Source organism: Thrips palmi, unplaced genomic scaffold (genome assembly GCF_012932325.1).
Source record: "Thrips palmi isolate BJ-2018 unplaced genomic scaffold, TpBJ-2018v1 HiC_scaffold_10, whole genome shotgun sequence".
NCBI classification, from domain to species: domain Eukaryota; kingdom Metazoa; phylum Arthropoda; class Insecta; order Thysanoptera; family Thripidae; genus Thrips; species Thrips palmi.
Window position 1 is genome coordinate 16,795,733 of NW_023144621.1, and position 26,983 is coordinate 16,822,715.

The following is a 26,983-nucleotide window of genomic DNA, read 5'->3' on the forward strand; positions in this document are numbered from 1 at the left end:
GCACTCGCTCTGTCTCTCTCGCACTACGGGGAGGGCCGCAGGCTGCCGCGGGTGTGCGAGAGAGACAGAGCGACGACTCTTCGGAACGCTGCGGTACCTTGGGCGGGAAAAGTCGCACGTGCATTCGCGGTGGCGCGAGGCGCGCGAGGCCCAACGGTGCGGCCCGCTGGAAGCAACAACAAATTCAAACTCAAATTCCTCCTCTCGCCGTCACGCAGTCACGGCAAAGCAGAGACTGCAGTCCTTGAAGGACACCAGAATGGCTACCCCGTTGACAGATTGCTGGTCCAGCCACCTCATTCGCGGGCGGGGCGGGGCGGGGCGGGCGACCCGCGCGCTACTGGGCCGAGTAACAGGACGGGAGAAACAATGAGTACATTTCGCTACCGCTTCCCGCACATGGAGTGTGCGGGTGCCGGCGGCGAGTGTGTGTGTAAAGAGGAAAAAAAGGCTTCTGGAAATATTTTTTTTAAACAAAAAAAGTGTTTCTTTGCCCCTTGGGAATTCAATTGCGTTATTATCCTTTCGTGAAGATTGGCAACTCTCGGTTGGTTCCTGCGTGCGTGCTCGCCCATACCTGCCGGACAGACGGACGGACGGGCAGACGGAGATATGGACCGTTACGCCAGTGAAGCGCAGAGAGGGCCGCAAGTGGTCCCGGGTTCATGTTTGTCACGTTTCTCTCTCTCTCTCTCTCTCTCTCTCTCTCTCTCTCTCTCTCTCTCTCTCTCTCTCTCTCTCTCTCTCCGGTCAGGGAAACGGAGGGTTATGGTCGTCCCTCAGTGACCGCGACCGCATGCACATTTGAAGCGGGTGTCCATTTTGAGGCGGAAGATTTCAGCGCGGCGTTTGCATGCCGTCCACACCGGCCCACAGAAGACCGGTGGAGGCGGCCAAAACTCTAGACGCGTTTTGAGCTCCAGAGCCGCTAAATGGGACTCGAACCGAACGTGTGACGGGGTCACACGCTCGGTTCGATCCCACTGAGCAACTCTAGAACTGAAAAGGCACCTAGAGTTTTGTCCGCCTCCACCGGCCTTCTACCTCAGCGTGCTGAAATCTGCCTTCAAACAGCCGCATTCACACCGCCCCAGCACCGCGGCGCCTTGCCGCGGACGTGTCAAAAAGAACGGGCTGCGCGCACCGCCGTGCACCGCGTGGGACCGCCACCACAACAAACAAAAAACCGCGTCGGCGTTTGGCCATTTTGTTATTTCGTTGCGCGCACCGAGGCACCAAGGCCGTGGGCGCAGCTCACCGCCTTGCCCACCGCCTTGGAAGGGCCCGACTTGGCCCGACTGCAGCGATGCACGCCAACAACATGAATGGAACAACAACAACAACAGGACCAGGTCATCCCCACCTCGCCAAGCTACCTGCAGTTAGGCCCCGGGCCGCCCCGTCCGCCCCGGGCGGACCGTCACGAACTGACCACTGAATAACGGGTGCCGGAGCGAGAGAGAGGGGCGGAGGGGGCGTGGAGCGGCCGGAGGAACCGGAGGGAGGGAGATGGGGAGCGGGCGGAGCGGCCGAGGCGCAATCAGGAAATTCGGTATTTTCGGAGTTTGTTTCTCATTTATTGGTCAGCCGTTTCCGGCAGGCTGAGAAAGTCGATCCCTTGAGGGGCTTCACGATGAACCACCATGCTGGCAGATTATTATTGGCAAGGCTCCTCGCGAACTCGAGGATTACGCTTCATGGGCGGGGACAGCATAATTACAGCATCATCATAAACCGACTGTACTCTGGAAAAAATAATGAAATCGGCTGAGAATTAGTATATTTCTCTAGGTGTTTCTGCCCTTGTGGTTAAGCCAATAATTGTAATTGGTTTAACTTGATTAATTTTTTGGGGGAGGGGGGGGGGGGCAGAAGGCGGATTTTGAAGCCTTTGACAAATGACTTCAGTCGATTTGACCTTTTTCTTGGACTACCAGTGCATGGGGCGTGGAGGGCTTTTACAATGATAACTGGAGTCGTTTTAAATTCATTATTTTATGACTTTACTTTTAATTTTTTTTTTGCGTGGGCGTGGATGGGTTCGACACGAGGTTCGACACGTGGAGGCGTCACGGTCCACGCTCCTCGTCTCCGCCCATCGGCCAGGCGCGTGCCAGCAGTGGTAAAAACAGACACAATGCTAAACCAATAATGGGAGGAAAGTCGGGCAGGGCACTGCCAGGGCACTGCCTGAACCGGAAGCGAAGGGAGTAAGGATCCATTGTGTCCACTGAACCCTGCAGGGCAAGACGCCTGTCCCATTCATTCAATCGCGCATTCATTCGTGCAATTGGACGCGCATTCATTCATTCATTCATTCATTCATTCATTCATTCATTCATTCATTCATTCATTCATTCATTCATTCATTCATTCATTCATTCATTCGTTCATTCGTTCGATCATTCATTCGTTTGGCCATTCATCCATTCGTTTATTAGCTGCATAATCAAATCAATAGCACATCATTGAGAATGCATTTCCGTTCGCCATATACAGAGAGCAGCAGGCCAACCCGAACTTCGTTGTCAATGCAAAGTGTAACGTCTCTTCTGCCCCCCCCTCTCTCTCTCTCTTTTCTTTATATTCCTTCCTCGTTTCTTCTTTTCCTCATACTTCTTCCCACACTTATTACACACCCAGACCTCGGGACACGCAGTGCAGTTTCACTTTCCCAAACCGATGAGCCACACAGACGCACACACGTACACAATCACACACACTCACACACACGCGCGCGCGCGCACGTACACACTTACTCACCAGGTTCAGCCCTCTGTTGCGCATGCCGCGCCCGCCAGGCCAGATGGCGGGAACTTTTTTTTATGATTTGAATTACACGCGTTTGTGTGTACTTGTGCACGCGCGCGCGCGCGCGCGCGTGTGTGTGTGTGTGTGTGTGTGTCTTATTGCCGTCATTTTCGGTGCGGCCTGACGCAGGGTGCTGCCGTTGCATGAACGCGCCATTCTCATCGGCAGGGAAACGGGAACGCAAAATGAACAGAGTAGCTGCTGCCAGTCTTGTTCAAAGCCCAAGGTTCAAGGTTCGAGACCGAGTCACGGCGGGCCAGGCGGGCGTGCCGACCCGTGGTCCACGGCCAGCCCTGTCGGCCCTGCGGGGCGTGGCCGGGCGTGGCGCTACCAAAGGATTATCGGCAGTATTACACAAGGCAACGAGGCGGCACCAAATAGCAGATCCTATCACCGTGGGGTGTTTAGGGATCCCCGATCACGGAGATTGAAACCAATTTTGCTTTAAGTTCATAGCGCACCCGACCACCTCGCCGAAAATGATGGTGAGAAGACGATAAGACGCGCCGTTGGGAAACGAAAAGTGAGCCGATCTGGATCAGGGCCAGTGCACTGCAGTGCCCGGGCAAGGTGAGCTCGAAGAAAGGTCGGTCGCCTTCGCAGTTTATTTACCCAGAAGAGGCGCTCGGAGGTAAACTCCTCCCTGCCGCACAGAAAGCCAGAAGGCCGGTGGAGGCGGCCAACACGCGTTTTGAGTTCTAGAGTCGCTACAGGACTGGAACCCAACCTGTGACCCCACCAACGGATTCCTCGTTTGTAGAGCAATCCATTGGTGGGGTCACACGTTCGGTTCAAGTCCCATTTAGCGACTCCTGGAGCTCAAAACGCGTCTTGAGTTTTGGCCACCTCCACCGGCCGTCTAGTCCACTGTGCGACCGCAGCAAGCAGCTGGCAAAAGGCGGGTAACAGAATCCTTTGTAAGGAAAAAAAAGGTCCTTAAGGATTTGTGCACGTGGCAATGAGAGGCGATATCAGCGACGACTGGTCGATCCGGTTCAGCGAGTACCTTCGGGTGGCTGAGCCTCCTCGTGTGCCTCCCAGGTGCCCTCCTCTCCCCCATCATGATCCCCTGCATCCCCGGCAGCGGTACATGAGATGCACTCACACACACACACACACACACACACACACACACACACACACACGCACACGCGCGCACACACAATGTTGTTGGGTTGTTGGCAGCCGAGCAGGTATTAATTAACTGTATTCCCTGTCGCAAAACAAGAGCTAGGGCCCCGCGGTCCCCGTCGGGGAAGCCTCGCAATGCAAATCGACCCCGCGGCCGTGCCAAGCCAATGCTGATGGCGGCTCTAAAGCCTGAAAGACGGAGCAATTGCAAAGTACCGCGGCAAAAAGAGAAGAGAGAAAAAGAGGTTTTACGTCATTAATGGTGTGGGGGCACACCACCACCACACTGCCGTGTCATGTGTCACAGTGGTGGATGCCCAGTCACGCTCCTCTTTGTGGTGTGCATTCGACGGCACGGCTCGCCCGTGACATTTGTGGGGCACGGCCTGGCCGCCCGGCCTGCCCGAAGAGCGAGCAACGAGTTCACAGAAATCATTTCGATTCGGAGGAAAATGGCCACACCGCCGCTCCAAACCACAGCCCTAGCAACACCAGTGCCCCCCAGTGCCCGCCAGTGCCACAACGGACGCAAAACACGACACACTTTGGCAGACGTCATCGGCATTCTTCCCGTTTTCGAGAGTTCTTCTCACGGTTCCCATTCGGTTCCCAGGCCGGAAGCGATCATGGCCATCGAGACGCGCGAAGAATTCAAAATGCAGGACGATAGTGCCCCCCCCCTCATTCCCCCGCGGCGGGGTCTCGGCTCCCTAGTTTCTCCAGAATGCACTCCAGCAGGACTCCGGCAGGACTCCAGCGGGAGTCCAGCGGGACCTCCTCCAGTCCCCCCTCTTCCTCATCACTCGCGGGCCAGGTGCGCAGCCCCCACTACGAGGTCACTGACTCGCCCTCCTCCTCCTCCTTCTCTTTAATCCGTGCGTCCATCTTGTTGTCGTCTCTCTTTATCTCTCTCTCTTCATTCCGCCGTTTTTGTTGCGTTCGCCCCCTGGCCGCCCCTGGCCAACTCTGGCGGCCTGCAGGCCCGTCGGCCGGCGCGGCCCGGCGAGGCGATTCAGGTGAGGAGAAATCAGAGCGCGTTCCGCATAGTCGCCGCCCGGCCGGGTCGCCCCGAGCGGCCCGCGCGGCCGGAGCCCCTTCCAGTGCAATTCATCCAAAAAGCAGCGACCCGCCCGCAGTTTCGCGCGGCCGGGTGTCATGAGGGACCCCAGCGGAGAGAAATCCCGCAGGGATCCCGGAAGAATCCTGGAGGAATCCTGGAAGGACGAAACCCTGGAGGAATCCTGGAGGAACCCTGTATGAATCCTAGATGAATCCTGGGGGAGTCTAGACGCAAAGCCACATCGCGCACGTGTAGCCCGCCCGTCGGTGCAGGTTGCCGGGTGTCATGAGGAATCCCAGCGGAGAGAAATCCCGCAGGAATCCTGGAGGAATCCTGGGGGAAATCCTGGACCACGGCCGCATCGTGCACGTGGGTGGCCGCATTGCCCGCTGCTGGAGAAAGGATACAACACTTTTTCCAGGTCCAGCTCCAGGCCGGGCCGGCGGGGACGAGGCGGGGCGTTGCAGGGGTCAACGCGAGAGGCCTTCGCTAAGGCACCGCGGGGCAGGCAGGCAGGCAGGCGGGCAGGCCTTCATGTGGTCCATCCGACTGCATCCGGCGGTGGGGCAACACCTTGCACGCCATCCTGCAGCCCGCTCGACCTTTCCCAAGACAGACGGCGTGTGTGTGTGTGTGTGTGTGTGTGTGTGCACGTACTGTTTTCCACACCTCCCTCTCTTGATTCGCGCGTTGTTTTGTTTTTGTTGGTCGTTTCCGCTCGGAGCGCCAGCAAAAATGCATCCCGGCCGTAATAAGCAATCTTTTTTGCTGTTGTTGTTGATGCTGCCGCTGCTGATGCAGTAGATTCGCGACCGCCGAAAAACGCTCCTTGGCAACAACCCAGAGTGTGCATTTCATCACCCACACACCCGCACACGAACGCACAGAGACCCGTCATTTCGGCGCGCAGCCCAGTCATTAGTTTCTATGGCATTCGTCGCAGTGGGGCGTTAGCAGCGTTAGCATGCTGATGAATCGATGATTTGCGTGGAGATGATGATGATTACGGTGATGAGGGCGGTGAAGCAGAAGAGGCGATGCAGGCAGAAATTTCTCATAGCGCTGCGCTCTGCGCGCTCTGCGGCGGCAAGGCGGTCGTGCTCCGGCGCCTCCAGGGTCGGACTACTTAGGCAAGATAAAGGCCGCATTTTCGTGTTTCACTCGCTTTTGCCGAGGACCTTCGTCGAGGTCTCCAGGTTTCTCTCAGGTCCTCCCTCGGCCACTCGCTGAGGCCGTGGACCAGGCCGTGGACGAGCCTGAGCGCCGAGGTCAGTAGTAAGAGAGGTCCATCCGAACGGACCGCCATGGGTCACCCTGCTTGCTACTGAGGTTTAGGACGAGGCGTTCGCTAGCCTATAGGCCCTGGACGAGGCTTTTGGCCGAGGTCAGTAGTAACGGAGGCCCATCCGGACGGACCGCCATGGGCGAGGCCATGGGCCTCCCTCAGCACCGAGGCCTCTGACGAGGCTATTTCCGACAAAGTGCAAAGTGATGCCGGTGATTGATGACGACAACGGCATCACGACGATCGAGGCGACGACGCGTCAGTCGGTTCGGCGTGCCGTTGCGTTCGGGAGTGAAATCGCAACGTCCAGATAATTAAACCGAAAAATACCGCCACTTTCGCTTCGGCCGCTGGACCGACTCCCAACTTGGAAACGGCGGCCTTGACGAGGAAATGGCGCTGGACACCACGCCGCGCCACCACGGCGCCGCCCCCGCGGTCGGGCGAGTCGGGCCCGTCGGCCGAGAGCCGGACCGCGAAAAGACGGCGCGGCGAGGCGTGGCGGCCAAGGCGCGGCCACGGCGCCCTAACTGAACGGGCCCCGGCCGGGAGTTGCCCGGTTCTGCAGACGACCCATACGGGGCGAGCGGCCCGCTGCGGCACGCTGCGGCACGCTGCGGCACGCTGCGGCACGCCGGAGAGGACGGGGCGCCCGCCGACTTGCCGACTGCGGGGGTCCACGGGGCCGCGGCCGCGCGCTTATGGGAAGTTACACCATCGTGCCGCAAGAGCGGCGCCCAAAAGGAGCGAAAACGGAGAGAAACAAATAAAAGTGGGGTTAGGGATGGACAGCGGGGGACGTAAAGACTAAGACGGGTCTCGTTTCTATTCGGTGTGTCGGTTTTGGAGGTTCCTACGTTGTCAGACAGTGAAGCGTGCAGTTGGACTTTGCATTTGGACTTGGGTTCAACTCCTATTGGTAGTGGCAAAATTAAGGTTAATCTTGACTTGTCTGATTTTTAGAAAAACGAGAGGTGGGGACGAACCTCGGGACAAACTTTTTGACACGTTTTGTGCAGCGACGCAGGATGGCCGAAGGTGTGTTTTCACTTGCTGTTTATGTAGGACAGCGGACTGGGCCGCGGAGAGGAAGCAAGTCGTTCGGCGGCGCATTTCTATCGGCCGGGAAGAAAAGGACCAATCGGGAGCGAGCGAGCGAGAGAGAAAGGACGTCCTGTTCCTTCACGCCCTGGATGAGTAAATCACCTTCTGTTTTCGAGCGCCACGCCGGCCACGCCCCTTGAGGAGAACAAGAGGGGGGAGCAGGAGGGCGGCGGCATGAGTAACGAGTCCCCATCTCTGTCACGTCCATTTCACGAGCAGTGTCCGTCCGTCGACACCGTCGGCACGCCACCGGCTCCGTACTTTTGGGCGGCCGCAAAGTCGGCGCAACAAAGACAACACACGAAAGCGGAGGTGCCACTTCTCGCGTCACCGTGTCGCCTCTGACTTCACTTTCCACTCGCGTATCATACGTGCCAATCATCAACAACAACAAGAGCCGCGTGGGCAGTCAAATGGAGCAGCGCGCTGTCCCGTTTGACTGTCCTCGTTGTCGCTGTCTGTTTTGGGGTGCCAGGCCGGGGTATCTAGCCCGCAAATTTGTTGTTGTTCTTGTCGGTTACTGTAGTGGTTGACTATGTGTTTTTCACCGGTACAAAGTAAAACCGCGCAAACAAAAACAAAAAACAGCTACAAGAAAATGCGCGCCAAGTGAGTCTGTCAATCACCTTCCGGCCTACGGGCGCCACTTTCGCTGCAGCGCAAAGCACGACGCTTTTGTTTTTGTTTTTATTGTTTTCATTGCGCAATGGTTAAAGCACACGACTCAACCCAGGTGACGAGTGCGATACCATCGCGTCGCGCGCGATTTCTCATAATTAAGAAGGAAAGCTGTGCAGCCACTTTTTTTTACGGCGAGCAATCATGCAGGAACGGGGCGCAGCGAGATTGAAGAAACGATGAGAGAAGGTGAACTGTGGCACGTGTGTCGTGTGTTTACGTTTTTGCATGTTGGCTGCTGCGGCCGTGCTGCGGTGCACCGGGGTAGTAGGCATCCCAACTAACGCCGCGCTCGCGGTCACCACACCGCAAAAAGAAAAGAAAAAACACAACAAAGATACACAGGTAGCAACACAACTGTTCATAAATATTTAATACAGAGACTTAAATCTACAACCTTAGAACACAAATAAATAGACGACGTACAGGGATAGAGCTACCAGGCTGTCTGCATTAATCACGGATGCCAACCTGAAGCTATCTCGAATGGCGTAATTACATAATTACAGGACTACGGGACGGGCCCTCTAGACAGGATGCTCATAGAACGGTACCCTCGTGGGTTAGCCGGCCCGGCCGGCTCTTCCGACAAGAACCGGATCCGCGACTGCACACGCCAGCGCGTCCGTCGCACAGCTGGAGGCTGTCTGCTGTCTCCCTCGCACCCCACCGGGTCGGCAGGGCCGGCGGGACGCCCCGTGAGTGCGAGGGAGACAGAGCGGCGTCGCCCGTGGCCGTGGACCAGCGGCGTCGGGAATACCCCACGCGCCGCGTCAGGCCGGCGATACCCCGCGCAGGGCCGCGCAGCCTTGGCGGAGTTCAAGAACGCCGCGTTGGCAATGCGGCTTGCGCGGCACACTGGATTTGCCAGGAGGCCGGTGGAGGCGGTCAAAACCCTGGGCGCGTTTCGAGCTCCAGAGTCGCTAAATGGGACTCGAACCGAACGTGTGACCCCATGGGTTGCTCTCCGAACGAGGAATCTATTGGTGGGGTCATACGTTCGCTTCGAGTCCTGTTTAGCGATTCTTGAGCTCAAAACGCGTCGAGAATTTTGGGCGCCTGCGTCGGCCTTCTGGCAGATCCACTGTGCGCGGGCCAGGGCATGTCGAGGCGTGGCGTCTCTGTTGCACACCGCCTGATACTAAGTACCGGTGGCACACACGCGTTTCTAATTGGGATAATAAATACTTAGGGCCTCTGTCTCACTCACAGTGTCGCAACGCGCCCCGCCCCACTCCACCTCGGCGCCTGCCGCTGTGTGGTCACTCCGATATTTTAGCGCGCCTAGCCGCAAACTCGCGTCGGGGGAGAAAGGAGGCTGATGTGGAGTATATGGAGCACTTTGGAGAGTTTTCCACACCGCGGGCCGCGGCGGGGAATCGAACCCGCAACCCGCCGCCCGCCGGCGCCACGCAATAACGAATTGGCTGGCAGCGACCAGCAGCGACACGCAGTCGCATCGCTCCACAAACAACAACAACACAACAGCAACTGCGCTGGACTAAAACGGCGCTGCCGTGCACTCATTGTCAGTACAGTCAACGCGAAAAGAGAATCGGAGAGGGCTTCACCGCGCGTGCCGGCCGGCGTGCTGGCCGTGCACCAGGTCGCTGAAGCGCGTCCCGGCGTGACCGTCCAGGCCGCCGTCCAGGCCGCCGTCCAGGCCGTGAGGGTCGCGCGGCAGCAGGCGGATGTTGAAGCCCTTGGGCAGGGTGAGGAAGATGTTGACGTCCGTCTGGGCCTCCACCTCGGCCATGGTGGCGCAGCCCTTGGCGGGGGCCACCTCGAAGCGGCGCAGCAGCGTGGCCAGCACCGCCTTCATCTGCAGCATGGCGTACTTCTGGCCGATGCAGTTGCGCGGCCCCGCGCTGAAGGGCAGGTAGCTGTAGGGGTGCCGGCCGGCGCAGCGCTCGGGCAGGAAGCGGTCGGGGTCGAAGCGGCCCGCGTGCTCCCACAGCGCGGGGTCGCGGTGCGTGTACACGGCCGCGACGGCGACGCAGCAGCCCGCCGGGACGGTGCCGTCCGTCAGGACGACGTCCTCCGTCACGTCCCTGGCGAAGACCGGCAGCACGGGGTACAGCCGCATCGTCTCCTTGAGCACGCGCTCCAGGAACTTGAGCCCCGTGAGCGACGAGAAGGACACGCCACCCTCGGCGCCCAGCTCCTCCACGGCCTCGGCCACGACACGCTGCTGCACCTGCGGGTGCAGCGCCAGCATCACCATCACGAAGGACATGATGGTGGCCGAGGTCTGCTGCACCGAGATGAAGGTGCGCAGCTCGCCGCGGATCTCGGCGTCGCTCAGCACCTGGTCGTCGTCCGCCTTCATCATGAGGTCGAGGAACGAGTTGCCGGCGGCGCGGTCGCGGTGCTGCTTCTTGTCCAGGATGACGCGGCCCGCGAACTCGTCGATCATGCGGTCGGCCTCCTTGAAGCGGCGCCCGTCGTCCGTCAGGTTGAACACCCAGTCCAGCAGCAGCCAGGGCTTGAGCACGCGCGTCTGCATCACCAGGAACGCGTCCTCCATGGCGTTCACGAAGGCCTGCCGCCGCTCCGGGTCCACGGCGCGGTTGGCGCTCTCGTCCAGGCCGAACGCCGTCTCGAAGATGGTGTCGTTGGTGGCGAACGCGAACGGCGGGAACACGTTGAAGCCGTCGCCGTTGACGCGCGCCTGCAGGCGGTCGGCCAGGGCGACGGCCTTCCGCTCGAACACGCCGACGTACTGCTCCAGGATCCGGAAGTGGAAGGCGGGCGTGAGGTGCTTGCGGTGGCCGCGCCACACGCTGCCGTTCAGGGTGGCCAGCCCCGTGCCGAAGAACGTCTCCACCGTGCCGTACAGGTGGCGCGGCTTGCCGATGAACTTGCCCATCACCACCTCGTAGTCCTCGGGCCGCGACAGCACCACGACGGGCAGCGGCCCCAGCCAGAGCCGCCAGGTGGGGCCGAAGCGCGCGAACATGGCCAGCCCGTTGGCCAGCAGGCGGCCCGGCGCCACCAGGTGCGGCAGGTCGCCGACGAGGGGCAGGCTGACGCCGAAGCCGGGCAGCGCGTTGAAGGCGGCGCGTCGACGCCGACCCGCGAACCGGCGCGCCGCGAAGGCCGCGAACCGCACCAGCAACAAGAAGACCGCGACCGCCGCCAGGCAGCTCAGCGCGGGGCCCATCGTGGCCAGGACGACGACGTGCACCGTGGCGGCCGGTGCATGCAGCAGAGCACAGCCAAATGGCCGCCGGGCGGAAGTAGTCCAGTCTTATAGGACGCCAGGACGCCCCGCCAGTGGCGTGCCGCGACCCGCCGCCGAGTGCAACGCCTGCCACGCCTGCCACGCCAGCAACGCCAGGCCGCGCCGCCCCGCCACGGCGACACGCCGACACGCAGCTGCGTGAGTGCGTGTGCAAGATATTGACCCGGTCGGCGCGGCGGGGCGGCGGCGCGGCACGACACACGGTGGTGGAGGCTGCGCGCCGCACCGTGCCGCACGCTCCGCGGCCTTGGGGCGGAGCGCATCGCGCGGCACGGCGGCCCGGCACGACGCCGACCCCGGGCCCCGGGCCCCGGGCCCCGCGCCCCGGACCACGTGGACTGTTGCGTCGCCGCCAAAGTCACCGCCAGCGGTGCCAGCCGACCTGCGAGTAGTGGACTTGCAGAGTGGCGGCCCGGTGGGGTGCGCGTCCACTATGTCGGCCTGGACTTGCGAATAACGCCATGGCCTCAGGTTGAAACGGACCTGCGGCAGGGGTTCCTTCGTTTTGGGGCGTCCTCTGCCTCTGGCGGCCCTTCGGTGACGCCCTGAACTCAACAACGATGACGACGACGACGACGTCACGGTGCCCCCGAGGCGCCGCTCTCGGGAAGTCCAGTTCATTGCTCTGCATGTCGTCCTCGAAGACGTGGAGGACGACCAGGAAGGGAACGCTGCCAGCCCACGCAAATAATGTCCGCTTTGGGAGTGCGTGCGTGCGGGCACGTGTTTGTGTGCGTGCGAGAGCGCGAGCGTGTGTGTGTGTGTGTGTGTGTGAGTGAGTGACTGTGGTCAAGCAGAGATATCAACAACCGGAGTCCGCTGCCCCCCCCCCTCTCTCTCTCTCTCTCTCTCTCTCTCTTACACACACACACACACACACACACACACACACACACACGACACGACACGTCCACCGCGCAGTGTCACCGATAGTGCATTCCAGTGATTTAACTTCCTTTCCGAGCCTTCCTTACAGTGAACTCGGCCGCAGGAATCTTCCGCCGGCAGTGCACTGGCTTGGCTACGCAGGCGTCAGGAACTCGCTGTGTGCGGTGACATACCTTGCGACGTTCTCTGTTAGGAACGGCGGCGTGCCTGTGGACGCCGTGGACGCCCTGCCTGCCGCGAGCTTCTAGCGCCTGACGACTCCGGGGTAGGCAACCCGGTGCGCGCGGCTGTGGGAGGGTTGCCTAGCCTCGGTAGCGCAGGCGCTTCGGGCCACGGCGCCGGGTAGGCAACCCGGTGCGCGCGGCTGTGGGAGGGTTGCCTACCCTCCGTAGCGCAGGCGCCTTGGCTTCTCGGTTTTAGGAGGCTGGACAACAATTGATCGCCTGCCATTTCGGGCCACGGCAGTCATTAGCAATGTGAGTGTTTGTTTTCAGTCTTTGCTTCCGACCGTACTGACGTCACTGCTTTACTTGAGGTGCCACGCCACTGCAGGCTGCCGACGCAGCGATGCACTCCGGGGCCCTGGGCAAGGCCCTGGGGGTCGAGGATCGGGAGACAAAAACCACGCCGAGGAAACCGATCTGATCGACGCAGTTCTTTTTTTGGCGCTCACCTTGCGACGTCAGCACGGCGGGTGCGGCGGCCTGGGCCGGCGCCACCAGGATGGGTCCCGTCTTGGCGGCGAGCAGGCGAGAGGCCAGCAGCGGCGACGGCGTGGGCTCCAGCAAGCTCCTGCAGCAACAAAGTCGGCATTGTTGGGACGTACAGTGGGTCAGAAGACCCTGAAAATCCTGGACGCGTTTTGAGCTCCAGAGTCGCTAAGGGAGTCGTATTGAACATGTGATCCCACCAATGGATTGCTCTCCGAATGAGGAATCCGATGGTGGGGTCACACGTTTGGATTGAGCCCTGCTTTGCGACTCTGGAGCTCCAAACGCGTCTAGAGTTTTGGCCGCTGCGCCTGTCTTTGGGCCAGGACGGCACTGGCAGCGCACCTGAGGCTGTTGAGGTCCTGCTCGTGCTGGTCCAGGATGCGGCGCGTCGTGTCCAGGATGCCCGTGGAGTAGCTCTCGTGCCGCGTGAACTTGCACCGGGAGTCCCCGGGAGGCCCGCAGTGGAACATGTAGCACGTCCCAGGACTCTGCAAAAAAACAACAACAACAAAAAACATAGAAAAAGAAGCACCTGCCTGCCAAACGGCAGTCTCGTTGCCGCTAGAGGCGGCTGCTATCAGTTTGACCATCGCGAGCGGCGCGGCGGCGCGGCGAGCGCGATGGTCATTGTCATGGAGAAAGGCAGACGGGTCCGCAGATGGCCCCGCAGATGCGACGCGCGGATGCGGACACTCTTAACGACGTTGGTATTACCGAGGCTCGCCGAGGCGGGACTTGACTTTCGCGTCATCAGCCGCGCAGCCGCGCTCTCTGTTCCCGGCTCAGCCGGCGAAGCAAAAACGCCACAATTTGCCGGTTCTTCTAAATATTAATATGGAAAAACTATCCGTTTTTTTTGGTGAGGCGGGAGCTGAAACGTGTCGGCTAACGAACGACTAAGCACAGCATCTCTTAATAACCATGTGGCAACGGCTGCGGAAATGCCGCAACCAGCGTAAGGTTTCAAAAGTTTTTGGGCCACTCTGCTGTGGAGTGGTCCGCAAGGAGCGTATTTCGTCGCCAGCCGTACAGTCGTCCGAATCCGAGCAGTGCTTCCAGACGCTCTGTCTCTCTCGCACGCTTACGGAGCGATCCACGAGTGCGAGAGAGACAGAGAGCCACGTGGAGGGACTCCGCGCAGTCCGTCTTCGCCTCTAGGCAAACAACGCGCGCCGATCGAAAAGCTTTCTTCTGTCCCTGCCTCCCCCTCCTTTATCACAATCACTACGGCAAACATGTGGAGGAGGAGTGATTGGGTGGCCCACTGCAACACGCTGCCCGCCTCTGCGATGTTGGCAGCGCGGCCGCGCGGTTAAAGGGGTCGTTCTCCGTCCGTGAGGTCGCAAGTTCAAACACCCGGTAATTAACTATGATTTTTTTTGGAGCGATAAACTTTACAGTAGTCTTATTTAGAGTGTCCTCGTAACATAGTGGCGCAGAACCGCCACCCGGCCCTGCAGTGCAATTTCCCAGGGGGGACGAAATTTGAACCCTGGACTAGGGACACCCCGCCCCGCCCCGCCCCGCTAGACGAGCCCCGAGGTGTTCCGTTCCGGAAGGCGCTTGGGCACTGCAAGACAACCTTGAACGGAACTCGACAACGCACCAAGCCGCCAAACAGGCTGATTCCGAAGACCCGTTTCGTCTCCTTGTCTCTGTCGCACGCACGGGGCCTTCTGTGTGAGTGCGAGAGAGACAGAGCGGCGAAACGATCCTTTCGGCATCGCTCGGACGTTCAGGAGCGCTGGCCGGGCGGCGAGCCCAACGGAAATTTCCCCCAGTGTCGCAGTGTTGCAGCGGTGGGAATCCCCCTGAGTGGCGGTTGGCCAGGTAACGGGCGTAAGACCCCGAGCAGCGCCTTAACGGCCAGCGGGGCTCTTATCACTGTTCGGCAGAGTGGCCAGCGCACATAGGGCCCGAACACCGGTAGAGGCAGTCAAAATACCGGACGTGTTTTGAGCTCCAGAGTTGCTAAATGGGACTTGAACCCAACGTGTGACCACCATCAATGGATTGCTCTTCGAACGAGGAATCCATTGGTGGGGTCACACGCTCGGTTCGAGTCCTGTTTAGCGCCTCTGGAGCTCAAAACGCGTCTAGAGCTTTTACCGCCTCCACTGGTCCTCTGGCCCACTGTGCAGCTTAGCCCATCCGCCTGATTCCGAGGGATCGTCTAATCGCTCCGTCTCTCTCGCACTCATGGGGCGCCCCTTAGGATTGCGAGTGAGAGAGAGCGACGAAACGATTCTTTCGGAATCAAGCAACAGCCTATCCAGCAGCCAGAAAACGGAAATGGAAGCGAGAGGCGATTGATACGAGAAACTCCTGCCGAGAGGGGTCGTCGCGGAGCGCGCATCCTGGCGCATCCTCGCACGGAGATCTCCCACAAGACAAAGTATGTGTTATTGTTGCGTCTGCGACTATCTGGCCGACATCTGGGCGTCCAGTTCTCATTAGACAGAGAGAAAGAAGGGGAGACTACAGAAGAGCAGAAAGAGGAGAGAGAGAGAGAGGGAGAGAGAGAGGGGGGGGGGCATGTACGCTGGAGTACAAACCCTACATCTCCTGGCAGTGTCCCCATGTGTATGCCATGATTTCCCCCGGGTGCCTACCCCTCTCTCTCCATTCGTCAACATCCATGATTAAACCGTTCCGGCCAAGTCGGGATTACTTTCTGTGTTTACCGGTGTGTTGTTGTCACAGCACATCTAGCACACCATGCCCACAAAGAATGCACGCCGAGAGATTCTGGTCGGTAACAGTGGCGCTAACGAGTTTCTCGCAGTGTAGCGAGCGAGCAACTGAGAGGCACAGGAAGAGGTTAGGACGGCCACTTCCTCGTCGCCACCGTCGCCACCAAGGTGTCGCCACCCACCCCCACTTGCTGGAATATAGGTTAGGGCGGCACTCGTAAAACACACAATGGCCGATGGGCTCGGCAAGGCTCGGCCCGTGTTTTGTCTCTGTGGCGAAAAACGTGGACCGACTCGCCCGACACGCGACCGGACCAGCGCCCAGGGCTAGACCGACTGTTCGCCACGTTTTCGCCCACCGAAGCCGAAACACTGTGGTTCCCTACGACGTCAAAACAACAACCCCCGTCGGCCGACCAGGTCTTTTTTTGCCGCCACTCGGCTGCCCACCTGCTTCTCCTCGAAGACGAACACGTCGCACTTGTCCGTCTCGCAGCACAGGCGCAGGCACTCCTCCCGGGTCAGCACGTCCTTGACGGCCAGGTTGACGGCGCCCATGCGCTTCGAGTCCTGGGTGCGGATGATCTGGTCGCGCTGCACGTCGAAGTTCTCGACGCAGGTCTGCAGGTCCAGGTCGTAGCGCTTCCGGAGGCGCAGCGGCCCCGACGGCGACCCCGGGGGGCTCGGGGGCAGCTCGCCTGGCGCGACGCCCGCGACGGCCGTGAGGGCGGCCAGCACGACGGGCGCGAGCACCGAGACCACGGACACGGCGGGCATGGCGACGGCCGACGCCAACCTCAGCGTCCGCACGGAGCGCACGGACGCCCTGTCGACGCACGAGTTTTTGTTGTTCGACGAGTCCGAAGTGACTCCAAGTGCTGCCAACCCTCGGCCGCGCTGGGCCTGCGCGGAGTTGCGCCCCAGCTGGCTCGGGAGGGCTGCGTGCGGGGCGGCAGGCCCTCCTCCCCTTCCGCACTGCGGGGCGCAGGGCAGCCCGCCGCGGTTCGGACGCGCCCGCCCCGCCAGGTGGAGGGGGTGGAGGGGCCGGGGGAAAATCAATAGCCGCAACCTATGCAGGCTGCCCGCCGTGTCTGTGTCACCGCCAAGCCGAAAAGCGAGCCTCTCCACGGTAACCATGCGCCATAAGAGCACCGCCACCTGCCCGGGTGCAGTGCACCAGGCCGTGGCTGTCGTTTCCACAGTGCAGCCGCAGCCCTGCGATGTGAGCCCTGCGCCCCCGGTGGCCTGCTGGACGTGCAGTGCGTCGCCAGCGCGGGGTAGCGCGCGGAGTATTCACAGCGAGCGCGTGTCGCCGCAGGGCCGCAGGCAAGGGGTATCGCCGCCAGCGCGCGCGCCACCTAGCGGCCGCGCCGCGAAGCGCTCGCGCGCGCGTCGTTCAAGCCAGACGGCGAAGCGGCGAGGCGAAGGGGAGGCGCCGGGGACGGGGACGGGGACGGGCGGGGGCGGGGTGCCTCTACACTGCTCTCCGCGCTCCGCCGCGCTGCGCTCCGCGGTCCGCAAAGGCACAGCCGGGCACAGCGCCGCGTCTGCCACCAGTCTGGCCGCCGCCCCGCCACGCGCACCAAGCCGTACCCGCGCGCCCCGAGCACCGCGACCGCGTGCCGCCGCGTAGCGACGCGTAGCGAGCCAGCAGCACCGACGTGCAGCCCGTCGGGGACGCGGACGAGTGTGACAGTGTAGTGGCCGTCCGCGCCTTGCCGTCGACGAGCCTTCTGGATTACCCCGCCGAGCAGCGCAGCAGCGTCGCCGCGACACTCCAGGAAGCCGGTGAGGATGGCGTTGGTTAGGCCTCCAGGGGTAGCAGGCGGCGGGCCAGGCGGCGGGCCAGGCGGCGGGCCTCCCCCAACCCGCATCGCGCCGCATCGCGCCGCATGGGATGCTGGAGGCACGCCTGGAGGGGCTGGAGGGGGCGCCCCCGCCCGGGTGGGGGTAGGTGGGGGTAACTAGCAGAAGGGGTGGCGAGGCTCGGTCCTCACGCTTTCCCTCTCTCTCTCTCTCTCGCTCTCGTGTGATGCAGCCCCGGCCCCTGCGGCACCCCCAGCCTCCGGACGCACAAGGTGGTCCCAACGACGTCCCTTTATTGGTCCCAATCGGTGGTTCTTCGCCAACAGCCGAGTGACAGTCTGGGGGAAAGCCTGGGGCAGGAAGGCCGGGGTGGGCCAACGCTCCATTCCTCGTGTTTGACCAAGTCAACGCACTTCACCATGCACGCGGGACAGTCGGCCGGGAGTTTATTGAACCACACCAATTACCAGTGCCTCCGACAGCACACTCTATTTTGACGGGAATAGGCGGCGCGCTTATCGGGGCCAATCGGGGCATCCCCTGCGGCGCCCCGCCCCGCCCCGCTGCCGCGACACTGTTGTCCCCGCCGCGTTGCCAGAGGAGCCAGGCCAGGCCAAGCCAAGCCAGGCCCGTCAACAAAGACGGACGCCTTTTCGGAGACGCAATCGATTGTTCGAGTCTGTGCGTGTTGGCAGCCCTGCTCGCAGCCCTGCCAATATCGGCCCGATCGTTCATTACAGTGCCACACGCGGTGCAGGGCCCCTAATTCGAGGGGCTACACAGTGTTGCCAACGGCGGCAGAGTCTCTCCCTCTCTCGCCCTCACGGGGCGTCCTCGAAGGGCGCGAGAGAGACAGCGACGAAACGACACTCGGAATCAGCCTGCAGGCGGCCAGGCCGGGCCAGGCCGTCCAGGGGGAGGCTGGCTGTTGGCACGGCCGGCACGGCCGGCACGGCCGAAGCCGTTAAGTGCCGCCAACCTAACGAGATTTTACGACGGACGAGCGCGGGGACAACGCACCCGGCCGCTGCAATGCCAAGGCAGTGCTGCAGAACAGAACGGGAGGACGCTCTGTGATCTGCGTGTCCCTGGGTGGCACCCCTGGGTGCCCCGCCGATGGGCAGCGCTCCATCTCGATCGCCTCTCCGCCGCCGCACAGTGGGCGAGAAGACTGGCGCAGGCGGACCTAGCCTAACCTAACCTAACCAGAGCCGCTGTATGAGACACGAACCGAACGTGTGACCCCACCGATGGATTCCTCGTTCGGAGATCAATCCATTGGTGGGGTCACACGTTCGGTTCGAGTCCCATTTAGCGACTCTGGAGCTCAAAACGTGTCCGGGATTTTGGCCGCCTCCACCGGTCTTCTGGCCCACTGTGCTCCGCAGACCACTTGACCTGAAACAGGACCGCGCCAAGGCTGCGCCAAGGCTGCGCCAAGGCTGCCAGGGTCGATTCATGCTTCAGGGACGAAGTACCACGAAGGCTGGCACGGCCCGAAGGCTCGAAGAAGCCAGCGGCCTATCTAGAGGCAGTTGGCCCGGGCTCTGTTTTGTGTTGTCTGTCCGACCCCAGCCACGTGCGGCTTCTTGCGGCAGGGGTGGCGCTACACGGCAAAAGGGGGGTGGGGGCTGGGTAGAGGTGAGAGGGAATAGGGAGGGGGGATCCTTTCACTCAGTGATTCCTCACGATCCGCTGCGCACCCCGCTGTCAGCTGTGGTCTGGAGCGCACTGGAACTCACTGGAGCCTGCCGGAACTCACTGGAGCCTGCCGCGAAGCCTGTTCGGACTCACTGCAGACCACTGGAAATCACTGGAGAGCTTACTGGAATTCACTGCAGACCACTGAAAACTCACTGCAGACCACTGGAAATCACTGGAGAGCTTACTGGAATTCACTGCAGACCACTGGAACTCACTGGAGAGCCTGCTGGAGAGCCTGTTGGGTCTCATCGGAGGTGGTCGATACAGTTTCTAAATAAACGAAGAGAAGCCCACTCCACTGGTGCGAGGAATTTCTCGGCAATCATATCGAGTTAGAAGATTCTCGGTCCTGATTTGATTTTCTGGCGAGACTGGACGTCCCCCCCCCCCTCTCCTCCCCAAGTCCCAGCCCCTGCTCAATCAGCCTGCGCAAACGTCGCGTTATCGGGAACCACTCTGGGCCTGCCTGCAGGGGTTAGTGGTGGGATGGGCCCCGAAAACGCGAATCGTTTTTTTGGACTGCACCCAAGTTGGAACCCGAGCGCTGCTGTCTGTCCCGACCTATCGGTGCGATGCGTGTGCAGGTCTGTGCGGGGGTCTCAGGGAGAGAGAGAGAGAGAGAGAGAGAGAGAGAGAGAGAGAGAGAGAGAGAGAGAGGACGCGTCTGCTTCAGCTTGGTCGAGACTCGACGATGACGCGCTCAAGTTAGTCGGAACAAAGTTTTGTGCCAAAATGCCGAAACGTCGGCCAAACTAATCCGAGCCGCTGGGACTCGAACCCGGGGCCAGCGCTCCCGCGGCCAGCCCTCACGAGATAACGCAGTTCAGAGGGCTAAAGTGCGCCACTCTGGGAGCCTAACGTGGTTATGCTGCTTTTACAACGCAAAATGTGCCCTGATTCCGTTTCCCGCGGGAAACTGCAAAACCGTGACGGACTAAAATATGCAGGGATGACGGTGTGCCCCCCGCACTCTCAGGCGTGGTCGGGTGTGTTACCGACAGCACCGGCCTCGACCACGCCGTCCTTGTCAAACCGGGGAGGCACCTTCGACGACAAACAGGCCTGCTAGTCTCATCCGAAGGGCAGCGCCTGGCGCAGTTTTTGAACAACATGGATTCAAAACAAGCCCTTAACCGCCCTTAACCTTTCAGAAAAACAAGCGCTAAAAAAATAAAGAACGAAAAAATAATAATTAAATGAAAATTACATGGCTCTGGGATGGTCCCCCGTGCTTTATGCTGTGAAGCCTCCATGGAGCCCTGCCGGGCCTGCCGGGCCCTGCCGTTAGAGCGTGACGCCACGACGCACGCGCGCTCGCTCGCGCACGCACACGGATGCACGCACACACGCGCAGCGCACGCACACGGACTCGCGCTCACGTACACAAATACAGCGCGCACACCTCGCGGGACCGCGTGCGTGCCGGCCAGAGGGGGAGAACTAGGATGATACTCATCCACGAAACAGGTGGCCAAGTAGAACAACACGTTATTTCATTTCCGTTTATCTGATTTTATGTGCATTTTTCTCGAATCCATTAGAAAACGCATTCTTAAAAAAATATGGAGCCGCGGCTTTCAGCGGGGCAATCAGCCTGCCATCACTTTCTATGCTAAGATGCGGCTCAAACGTTCCTCGGACGATTCTATAAGTTTGAACATGACTCTGTTTTGGTTTGAAATCGGAGACGCCCCCTGTTTGACGCGGCTTCGTGACACTACGCCGTTTTGTTCTGCCTATGTTGGTTTTTTGCTGTGTCGTAAATTGCTGCCAGCTCGTCCGATCCCACGACGAAACGCAGCAAAACGGAGCTTCGCGGCGGAATAATTTCCCCCTGCAGTCTGCGGTTCGCTCACACCCTACTTCACAGCGACCCTCCGGCCGACCTCCTTGTCTCAGACTTTGCTCCGCTCATTGAATGTGAATCTTGATACACGCAACAACACCAGCTGCACCGAGAGATAACCTCCCCGTCCGTATTGATATTGCGCTTCGGCCGGCGACTGTACTCGGGTTATTTCTGAACGGACGTTGGTTAGGCGCGTCACGGTAAAGCACTGCTTTAAAATCGGCTTTGCGGCCCTGGCGGCCCTGGCACCGCGCCCGCCCCGGCAGCATTATTTTCTGTTTCTTTCCCTCTGGAAGCGAGAAGGCTGGAAACGCGACCGCCGGGCCAACGGGGCCAACCCTTCGAATCATGCAAATTGCGCGGCCTTGGGCGCCGCAGCAGCGTCACACCATCGCGCCTCTCTGTCGCACCCGCGCCTCGACCCGCGCGCCGCGGGGCCGGCTTGGGACCGCCAGCAAGGGGGACAAGGACAGCGACAGGGCGGGGTGCTAAGCGGGCGGAAAAGGGGTGCTGATGGCAGCCAATGGCAGCGGAACCGGAAGGGAGGACCAGCAGTTGTTGTTTGTTGTTGTTGGGCGTGTTGATCATGATGTCCGAGGAGGCTGCTGCGTGTAGCTGGCTGTCAAATACACTTGTTTTCTCGGGGTTCCTTTCTTGGCTGCAGTGGGAAATTTGTTGAGGAAGCGCCTTACTACTGACAACAATGGGGCTACCTTGCTACTGTCTTAACAATGAGGCTGCCTGGGCTGCCTCCTGTTCCTGTAACAATAGGGCTACCATACTACTCGCGTTACGACGGGGCTACCTTACTACTCGCGTTACTCTGGGGCTACCATGCCACTCGCGTTACAGTGAGGCTACCATACTACTCGCGTTACTACGGGGCTACCTTACTACTCGCGTTACTCTGGGGCTACCATGCCACTCGCGTTACAGTGAGGCTACCATACTACTCGCGTTACTACGGGTCTTCCATACTACTCGCGTTACTACGAGGCTACCATACTACTCGCGTTACTACGGGGCTACCATACTACTCGCTTTACATTGGGGGCATCAGGGCATCTTACTGCTGCATTTTAATAAGAGTGTTCAAACATGTTCCACACTAATACTGGACGCGGCATATTCTATCCGCCGTCCTTTCCGGCCCGAACCACCGCCTTTCCCCGCTCTCGAGATCACGGTAATGTCAATAGTCATGCTCATTTCTCCGAACGACAATTTGGGCAAAAGACTTTCTCTCCTCCCGCGCCGCGTCATACTTTGGGGGACCCCCCTCTTCCCCCTTCTCTTTCGACCGCTTGGTCCGCGCGCGGCCTCGACATCAAGACGAAGCAAAGCAGTTTGTTGTTGTTGTGTGTGTGTGTGTGGGAAGGAAGCAAATATGGCCGGAACATGGGGAGGGGGAAGGGAGGTTCAAATTTGCTCTGCTCTGACCCTCTTTCCGGGCGCAGGGCGTGGCGGGGCGTGGCGCCGCGCGACTTCTCGCATCACAGGACCCGCCTAATCAGGATTCCATTAACGGATGCAGGACGCCGCATACACTGCCAGAAACAAAAATGAGTTTCCGTTGTTTGGAAAAACGGCGTCGGCTGTCCACGCGACCGGCAGCCTAAAAGCAACAGAAGAGTCCCATTGGTTCCGAACGGGCCTCCGGCAATTCATTTTTCGCCCATAGAAAACAGTTTACCAGGCATAGGGGGCGTCACAGGGCGGGAACGTTCCATTTTTCATTACGGATGCCGCGGCAAGTTCATTCACTGGAGAATTTGATGAGACAGGGGGGGGGGGAGAGACGCGCAATTCCCTGACGCATCTCATCCCAGGTCGGGAACCTCCGGGAACCTCCGGGAACCCCGTGTAATGAGCCAGCAGCACATCCCGTGCCCCCTCCCCCTTCCCCCTCCCCTCCCTCTCTCTCCCGTCCCACGCTTGGCCGAAAGCGCATCGGCCACTCCAGCAGCGCGAAGCCCGGCCAACAACAACAGCAGCAGGCAGCGCCTTGGGAAAATGTCGAGTTTAGCTCGTTACACGCGTTCCCGGTACACTGGCACGGCCAATATCCATATCCGTGCATGCCCCCAGCATGCGGGCTCTCCGGCACTCCGGCACGGCCGAGCCAAGCGGCCGAGCCAAGCGGCCATGCACAGAATCCAAATTACCGAGCGGGCCTCCGAGCCTAGACGCGTTTGGGAGCGAAGCGGGGCCAAGCGGGGGCAAGCGGGCCGAGTGGAAGTCGTAGTCGAGTGATTAAGCCGTTGCCCTGCCTGCTGGGCTCACCGGGCTCACCCGGCTGGCTGCCTGGCTGGCTAGCAGGCTGGCTGGCGCACAGTGGGCCAGAAGACCGGTGGAGGCGGACAAAACCCTAGACTGCGACTCCACCGGTCTTCTGGCCCACTGTGTGGCTGGCTGGCCGGCCGGCTGACTGGCTTGGGGACGGGGACGGGGCGACGACGGCGACGACGGCGTCGCCTCGGCCGGAGAGCGGGCAACGCGGGGCAACGGGATCGCACTTAGCCACCAGAATGACACGGTGACGGCGCGACTGCGCGACGCTGCTGCAGCAGTGCAGCAGACGGATTCCGAGAGCTCGTCTTCGTCTCTCTGTCTCCCTCGCACTCGTGGGGCGTTCCGTTCAGGCGCGAGAGGGGACGGAGCGACGACTCTCAGGCTGCAGCAGTGTGCCTGCAGCTGCAGTTTTGCATCATTGCAGTGCGGCGCTGCTCTGCGGATTAAGAGGAGCAGTCAGGGCCGTGGCGCCGTGGCGCAGTCTCGATGCTCGTCGGCCTGGAGTCGGGCCTGGAGTCGGGCCTGGAGTCGGGCCTGGAGTCGGGCCTGGAGTCGGGCCTGGAGTCGGGCCTGGAGTCGGGCCTGGAGTCGGGCCTGGAGTCGGGCCTGGAGTCGGGCCTGGAGTCGGGCCTGGAGTCGGGCCTGGCTGGAGGTGCACCGTTTCGGTGTTAATGGGTCTACCCAGCGTCTGAATGGAGGTCTTGAGGACCCAGTCTTACTCTCAGTCTCGACGCAGGTCCGAAGACGCAGTCTGAATGTTTGCCTTTATACTGTTCGCTTCGAATCGTGCCTTATGAGCCTTAAAAGTCTTGGGCGCTTTTTTTCAAAAGTCAAGCCTCCAGGTTGTGCAACACCCTCTAGTCAGCGAGGCGATCTAGATCACTCCCCAGAGAATGAATCCACAGAGTAGTAACACCCTTGCGGGCTGCGCATCGGCAGTGGCCGTGGCCGGGGCCGTGGCCGGGTGTGGCGGATGTGCGGGAGGTGTGCGGTACTGCGGTTCCCTTCGCTGCGGTGAAGTGCAGGCCGCGGTTGAGCGTCCGCTCGCCGGTCTGTCTGTCTGTCTGTCTGTCTGTCTGTCTGTCTGTCTGTCTGTCTGTCTGTCTGTCCGTCCGTCCATCTGTCGTGCTGTGCCATCCCCGCTTCGTGTCAATCTCCTCCCAATCTCCGTCCCATTTCCTTTTCCATAAATTCCGGAGTAAATCCCTAATGATTCCCAAGGATAAAAACTACGATTTCCCTATCCCCCTCTGTGTCTACTCCCAGCCCCCCCTCCCCCTCGTGAATGAGCGGCCCAATTCCACGGCCTTTCAGAATGGCGACCCCACTTCCACGCCGCGCTTCCGTTCGGAAGAAAGTCTTATTCGTCACCGGGCTGCAGACTGGGAGTCGGTTGCGCGTCGCTCTGTCTCTCTCGCGCTCGTGGGGCGTCCCGCATGGGTGCGAGAGAGACAGAGCGACGAGGGGCGATTTCGGCGAGGTGCTTTTCCTTTCCGCGGCTCCGAGGCCGTGTTCCCGCCCGTCCCCGTGACGTCCCACCGTGTCCCACGGCACGAGGCCCCCTGGATTCGACGCGGCCTGTTTGTCGTTATCAAATTCTGGCTTTATGGCGGGGTGACGCCGGCCGGGGCTTTACTCGTTTTACTGCCAATGAGGAAGACAAAGACAATGGCTGGCCGGGCGCAGCGAGGCGCAGCAGACTGAGAGTCGTCTTCGTCGCTCTGTCTCTCTCGCACTCGCCGGGGGCGCCCCATGTGAGCGACGAAGTCTGCAGCGCTATCGCAGCGCGGCTCTATCAGAACGCACCCTGCCCCGCTTTCGGCCGCTTTCGACCGGCGGCGCGGCTGGCGCGGCGAGGCACGCACTAAACTTATCGAAAAGGCTTCGACTCCGGATTCGGGAACGCACCCGCGCCCCGCGCCCGCGCTAGCGCCCGCGCCCAGAGTGGTCGCACAGAGTGGTCGGTTATCGTGAGGCGGCAGGTAGAGTTGTGGAACGCACCCGTCGGTGAGTCACTCGGCTAGACAATGCTATCGCCGGGCCGTCTGTGCAGTGGACGTGACTCCGTGACATTTACCTGCACGCGCCCCGCGCCCCGCCCACGCCGCCAACAAGAAACCAAATGATTGAACACACTGTTATTTCTATTTATTTTCTACCCCAAAAAATCAAAGCAGCGTCTTGTTTGTCTGCACGCACTTGTCAAGAAAAACAAGAAAATTAGAAAATCTTGAAAAAAAAATTGTGTCGATATGTGCGCTTTGATACGTGACATGCTCTTCGAAACTGTACCACAAAAAGTTGACTTCTTGGATCAAGAAGAAATTAACTTCTCTTGTATTTTTTTAAGAAAAATTTTCTTGATTTAAACTTGATTTTTCGTATGAAAAAAAATTCCTAGAGTCGAGTTTCTTTTTTACAAGAACCAAGAAATTAAAAATTAAGAAACCGTTTTTCTGGGTGTGCAACGGAGGCGCAAATGAAGAAACACTATTTTTTTCCAGGCCGAACCCCTAGACCCACATGTCGCTTCCGCCACGGGCATAACTGCGTGTTATCGGTCTCGTAACGAACGGGCCACCCGTCAGCGGCGGGGCTAGCGGCCGCTAGCGGTGCCGTGCCGGCTGCGGGCAGAATTAGCAGAAATCCTATTTTCTTTTTTTTTAATGACACGGTGTTGAAGGTTGGTTAGACCTGCTTTGCCTGCCATAGAGTTGCCTCCTCCTGCGCGTGTGGCAACCTTATCATCCTCCTTCCTAATCGCACGCGTGGCTTGCTGGCTCTCCAGCGCTGCAGCGGGTGCGAGAGAGACGGGCCGGCGTCCCATGGCGTGTTGCGCTGCTTGTGGTCGGAGACTAGAAAGGAGGGCACCCCTCCTTCTCCCTTCCAGCGCGCCGCGCCACGCCACGCAAGCGAAACGGCCGGAGGAAAAGCAGAAGCCTGGATCCCTGGAGTCCTTGGCCTTGGCCGAAGTCGCGACCTTGGCTTGACTTGACCTTGGCTGTGATCGGGCTGTGCTTTACAGCCGATCGGGTGCAGTGCGACGAACATCCAAAACTCTAGACGCGTTTTGAGCTCCAGAGTCGCTAATGCGGGACTCGAACCGAACGTGTGACCCCACCAACGGATTGCTCTCCGAACGAGGAATCCATTGGTGGGGTCACACGTTCGGTTCGAGTCCTGTTTAGCGACTCTGGAGCTCGAAACGCGTCTAGAGTTTTGGCCGCTGCGCCGGTCTTCTGGCCCACTGTGTGCCGTGTGCGGCCGTGTCCCCTTAACACCCGTCGTCGCCGAGGTGACGAGGCCGGACGCCGACAAGGGACGCCGCCAAGCAGACTGATTCCGAGGGGCGTTTTCGTCGCTCTGTCTCTCTCGCACTCATGGGGCGACCCGCGCAGGTGCGAGAGAGACATGAGCGACGAAAGCGACTCTCGGGCCGCCCCGTGTCGCGGGAATAGGGAATAAGGACCGAAGGGCCGGTGACTTATGAGAGGATGGATTTAGAACGCATTCCTGCGTCCGTTGCGCCACGGTGGCCCTGCGGTGGCCGGACCGCCGCCGGTGTCCCGCAGTCTGTCCTTGTCGCACTCACGGGGCGTCCCGGAGTGGACGCGAGAGAGACGCACCGTTGCCCGAAATGCATATTCACATTCACTTTGCCGCGGCGTGCGGAGGTGGGCTGTCAGCCCGGCCAATTCTAACTCACACACGCACGCACACAAGCG

General features: G+C 60.4%; 2 protein-coding genes across 2 annotated transcripts; both read right to left on the reverse strand.

The window, feature by feature from the left end:
- Positions 1-1,657: 1,657 nt before the first annotated feature.
- Positions 1,658-11,232, reverse strand: LOC117645727 (cytochrome P450 4C1-like). Its single transcript, XM_034386089.1, has 2 exons — positions 9,749-11,232; positions 1,658-1,745 (listed from the first exon to the last, which is right to left on the reverse strand). Exons 1-2 carry the CDS (start codon positions 11,230-11,232, stop codon positions 1,658-1,660), a joined length of 1,572 nt encoding a protein of 523 aa, XP_034241980.1.
- Positions 11,233-12,719: 1,487 nt separating this feature from the next.
- On the reverse strand, positions 12,720-16,384 carry LOC117645736. Its single transcript, XM_034386101.1, has 3 exons — positions 16,058-16,384; positions 13,257-13,402; positions 12,720-12,993 (listed from the first exon to the last, which is right to left on the reverse strand). The coding sequence occupies exons 1-3, from the start codon at positions 16,382-16,384 to the stop codon at positions 12,720-12,722; spliced, it is 747 nt and encodes a 248-aa protein (XP_034241992.1).
- Between the last annotated feature and the right edge of the window lie 10,599 nt (positions 16,385-26,983).